At 34.4% G+C, this 5649-nt stretch overlaps 1 protein-coding gene across 1 annotated transcript; it reads left to right on the forward strand.

Annotated features, from left to right (window-relative positions):
* The first annotated feature begins 257 nt into the window (after positions 1-257).
* On the forward strand, positions 258-2362 carry LOC134667008 (uncharacterized). The gene has a single exon (XM_063524318.1). It carries the CDS (start codon positions 341-343, stop codon positions 2348-2350), a length of 2010 nt encoding a protein of 669 aa, XP_063380388.1. The 5' UTR covers positions 258-340; the 3' UTR covers positions 2351-2362.
* The last annotated feature ends 3287 nt before the right edge of the window (positions 2363-5649 follow it).

The raw sequence follows: 5649 nt of genomic DNA on the forward strand, positions 1-5649 counted from the left end.
GGTAGTTTAGTATTCTAATTGTAGAGTGACCATGCATGTCGTAAATAAATTAATAACTTTTTTTTCAACACGACTAGAAAATTAACGTTAACCTCACTAATACTGATACGAAACAGTTGCTTATAATTTAAGAAATGCGCAGTGTTAGTCCTGCTCACGTCTCCTGAATCACCCTGTATATATAATAAATGAGTTTTTATTTAATTGGTGGTTATATTTTCTTTGATTCAAACCTTGCATCAGTTGTGACATTGACGCATTGTCAAATTACTTTTATCAAAAAATATTTTTGAATTGTGTTTACAAAATATAATCGCGAAAACATTTTTTAAGTTATATAATGGATATCATAGACACATTAGAAGGTGGTGAACGAGTGACTAGTACATACGCTGAAAATTATTTTGATGATGAATACAGCCCTTGTCAGAATAACAAAAATGGACCGCCATCAATAGATAGCGAAAAACATGAAAACAGTAAGAAATCAAAAAATAGTCTAAATGGGTTCCAAGAAAACTGGGTATCACCAAGTGATTTACTTATTGGAAAAATAGAACTCACTCCTCCATTTACGTCTAAAATAACTAGAGGAATTACTCATGAGGGTATTCTATCCATCGGTAATGGCATATTGGCAAAGGTACGACAAAAATTTGAAACTGAACTGAGACGATTGCTTCGGGACAATGATGCTTCTTGGAACCATATTTTATTGCATGAGAAGCAGCAAGTTAAACTTAAAGTAAGGAATTTATTCAAGAAAATATTTGAAGAGAAAAGTAAAATAATGACTTCAGAAATAGATAATTTTTATGAAAACTGCCTTCATGAGCTAGAAAACCATTTGCGTTCTGAAATACAACATGTCCTGGTCAGTGCTCATGCAAATATAACCAGCGATTTAAATATAGAAATAAACAAGAGATTAAAGAAAGAAAGGTCTGCCCTCGAGAAAGTTTTAGAAAAGCAATACCGGTCGGAAATAAATAAGATAACCAAATACTATAAAATAATGTCAGATTATGAATTTAACAAAAATAGCAAGCTTATATCAAAAGCGCTACATGAAAGAAACGACGCGTTAAATGTTTTCTATAAACAAATTGAAGCCGAGACTATGACTAGTACTATGTATGTGCTAAGTATGGAAAGAAAGAAATGTAAAATAAAACAATTTTTGCTTGAAAATTATCAAACCTCCGAAATAAAAGAAAGGCTTGAAATAATTAAAGCAAAACAAGGGATAATAGATTCATATAAGGAAAAAGAACGGTTTATAACTGACATCGACTTTGAATGGAAAGAAAAAATAAAAAAAATTGTACAGTTATTTTTGAAGTTTATAAGCTTTAGTCTGAAGTTGCTTCCTGAACAGACTACTTTTTTGCTAGATTTGGAAAAAATGTTTGTTTTGCAACTTAATGAAATTCAAAAACATCCTCAAGCAGCACCACAGATATTGGTGGAAGCTGAAAATAATTTAACCAATTCATTCAATTTTGATGAAGCGAATGTTACATGTGATAAGGAACCATTTAAGGTGGTTGGTGATACTTCGGATTCCATCCCAACACCTTACGGTAGCCGCGAAACCTTACCTTCGCACGTAGATTTGCCCGCAATAACGGTTTTACTGGAGGAAAGATTTGTTTATGCCAAATGCAACAAGTTTGATCAAGTGAAAGCGTTCCTAGAATCATGCAAATGCCTTGAAGAACCCGCGACATGTACATGTTATAGAAATAATGAAAAAGAACCGCCATCGAACCTATCCGTTTTCAAATCAGCTTCTATTCCTGTTGAATTAGATCAAGAAAGTCAATCGATTAAAAGTGAATCTTCGATTGAACTAATGCAGCTAGATGATTTCAATCGATTGCAAAATTGCCCATTTAAATACTGTCGTGATTTGAGTAAGCATATGACTCTTGATATATCTAATTTTGTTGAATTTACTGAAGAAAATTTGAAAACAGTTCAAAATCGATTTACTTTTCCGCTTAAAGAGGCCGAAAGACCAAAATTAATGAGTGCCAAAGAAATTGCACACAGAAAGCTGCCTTTTGTCGAGGGTGTGAAGCTGGGCACACGTTATCATGATGCGGTAACTCAGTGCTCTAGTGACGAGGACATGCCATTCATAGAAAACGAAAAGGATCTTCCAGAATGTACTTGTGTGCAGCAGCATACTTCTCAGCAGTTAAAAGATTATAATGAAAAAGAGTCCAGGAGCAAACTGATTAACGAGATAATGACGAAGCGCAGAATTTCTATGCAACGTTTATTCCTTAGTAACCCCAACTTACTGAGGATGTTTACCGATGAAAGTTACAATGTAAAGATTTAAAAGCATTTTTTTAGACAACAACTTTTCTAATTACTTTTTTAATTTAACTGTATTTATTTGTGTTTTAATTTTAAATATTAATACTATAAAAAAAAGTTATTAACCGCTTATCATTAGCTATAATTATAATTGTGTAGGTATAAGTCTGTAACCCAAATTGGTTTTGTAATGGACCGGTACACACAGTACCGGCGTGCATCGGGCTGATAAAATGAAAGGCTCTCGCAATAACCCGACTTAGACGTTTTCGTTACCATTCTGCATAATCTGCTCTGATGTGACACTCGCTGTTGTTGCGATGTGGTTACTAAAGGGATTGTCGACAGGGCTGTAAAACAAAATAACTACACATAGGTTTAAATATATAATAATTTGATAATAATGGACTTGTATATTTACTTAAACCTAATAAACATTTTTTAGTCCGAATAATTCAATACAACATGCAACAGGGGCTTTAGGTAGGTACCTACTTAACAGTTTAACTATGACCTTGACTCAGTTGAACTCTTTCAGTAAATTTTAAGTCGGCACTAATTTATGTACGTTAGGAACCAGTCCAATACAGATTTTATGCTTAAAATTAGCTTTGTAATTTGATAAAATGCGAGAATTTTGAAATCACTTTGGTCGAATTGAGGCTGTCACTTTAGAGCTGGTACAGTTAACTGTAAAAATATGGGTGTCGACAACTTACTCAAAAATATGTCTCATAGTTCTTAATTCACCGACACCGGACACACTTTAGAGATGATTTGTACAGTTGACTGTACCATGATTACCTACAAATATTCGCTCGATAAAAATAGAGATTCGCTAGAACTAAAATACCACAAATAGTTCTGGATATGGTTTGCCAATCAAAAGCCACAATTAGTAAATCTAAATGAAAACTACCTGGAAAAACGTAAGTACATCATTATTAAAATTGAAACGTATAGTTTCTTAGTATGATAAGCTCCCGAACTGCTAGCGCGTTCAATTTAACCAGGTGTTAACATAACCCGTGTCAGTGATCACAAATTGCTCGCCGTATCTTGTCGGTTACTCCCTAAACTCTATTCATTTGTTCTTGTTTGCTCCCAGTATTTATTTACGCAAGTTAAGGTAAGGTTAACGGAAAATCGCCGAATGATATTTTATTAAAATAAAATGATAAGTTTATTTCTATGCACGAAGATTAATAATGTAATTTTAATCATTCAAATTGTGCATAACAAAATATTGATGTTGTGCATAATGTGGTCAAATAAATGGTAAGTAGATAATACGAACGAGTAGGGACTATGTCTTGAAATGCTTTAAAAGAGGGTGAGAATACAAATGTTTCTAACGGTACTATTTGTTGAGGGACCATCAAAATCTGTCTCTTTGTTATTTCTTCTGGTCCTCTTGTTTTAGTTCGACCTGGTTTGACTTTTTGGGATTTAGGTATACTTACAAAAACATGTTATACACAAAATTTCAAAATACAGGTTTGAAAAAAATGGGGTTACCTACTTAGGTATAAATAACACACTAAATTTATTTTCTCCAAAAATTGCCGTATGATAGCTAGGGTTCTAAGTGACAAAAAAAGGTCGAACCTTTTTTTTCTTGATTAAAGCATGAAACTTGGCACAGTTGTTCCTTATATCAAACCAAGCCGATTTCGATCGGTAGCCCGAAGGAGCCCCCCCTCTGGGGCCGGAGAGGGGGGGGTCAAAGTACCGCTCGCCCGGCTTCATTCTTAAAATTCTAACAGGCCCCGTTTAGCTAATAGGTCATATTTGGTATCAATTTCGGATAAGTCAATAACGTAGAATTCATTTCTGGTATAAAAAAATAGCAATTTGTAGAAAAAAATAAAAAAAAACTCAAAATATCTAATTTTTCAAGTTTAATTTTTGTTTCTTATTTATTGTCAGAATTAAACTGCCTGGTTTTTCTACATTGAAAAAATATGATGATAAAGCCTATTTAATGCAGATTTTAAAAACATAACTTTTACATATCTTCATTAAGAGGAAATTGCATAAAAAAAATCTTATATCGTCTCGCGCCGGTGAATATCTTTTTACCGACATCGGAATCGATATAGACAACATCCGAAGTACACACTCTGGAGACCGATTAAAAGTATTGTTTATTGTTGTAGATAGATAAAGATAGAAAAGCGTACAAATATTTTCTTATGTGTCGTTCAGTGAAAAAAGGGACCTTGGAAAAAATTATCACAGAGCCTCGCGTTTGTATAGAAGCATACTCGTAGGTATTTAGTTAGTGCCAACCACTCCATGGACTCCATGGTCGCTGTTCTCAATAGGGGATATTACTGCAATGTTCTGCCGCCAAAGTGCAGCACTACCGACTCTAGTAAATTCATAAACTAACTTATACATACTGTACCTTAAACTGTTTTTGACAAGTTTTCACAGACAATAAAATATGACATTGATGCATCAAGGCGGTTTGTTAACCAGGGCCTATCGGTAAAAGCGAAAATCGAAATTAAGTTATCTGCCTCTTTATCGAATATGCAAGAGTGATAGAGGGATTAGACAACGAAACTTCGATTTTCTTGTTTCGCGGCAGACCCCCAGATTGTTAGTGATTGACAGATAGTGGTAGTGGCGCTACCTACGCAGAGTTTTGCGTAATATTCCCTATTAATAAGAAGTAAACTATAAGTATTATTTAATCTGCTTACTTATTACATTATACCACACTTTAATGTTGCGTCTTGTGTATTAATGCAATTCCTTCCCCCGACACATGAATGGATACATTTCATAATTCACGTATATATGTCAGTTTCAACCATATTCTGGCCACAGCAGGGTTGTCAGAACAGTTTGGAAACAGTCATCTGCTCCTTGCTCCCATTCCCAAGAAGACGGACTGAGCAAGTTTGACGACGAACTAATGTCTGATCCCAAACATCAACCACACGGTACACTGCGCGTAATGAGGCATTTATACGGCTCCCTTTTGAACAGGTATAACATTATACAACTCTTCATTTCAATATCCCGGTGTAACTTGTCTTCTTCAATATTGCACTTATTACCGAACATATAATACCTCATTTTAGTATTTTAGGGGAATTCTTTTAGCCACCGCTATTGCTCCATCTTGTAAGAGCTTGGATCCTTGTAGTAGCATGGCTGAACTCTGAACAGGTTCTATGTTTCGAACTCACTTTTTCTACCCTTTCAGCTGAATGCTCGAAACAGGGGTAAGACTTCAACTCTTTTAGGGTAAATAAAAGAGTTTAGTTAAGTAGCTTACAGAATAGATAATTTTATTGGCTTATAAAT

The sequence above is a fragment of the Cydia fagiglandana genome, chromosome 8 (assembly GCF_963556715.1).
Source record: "Cydia fagiglandana chromosome 8, ilCydFagi1.1, whole genome shotgun sequence".
Classification (NCBI taxonomy): domain Eukaryota; kingdom Metazoa; phylum Arthropoda; class Insecta; order Lepidoptera; family Tortricidae; genus Cydia; species Cydia fagiglandana.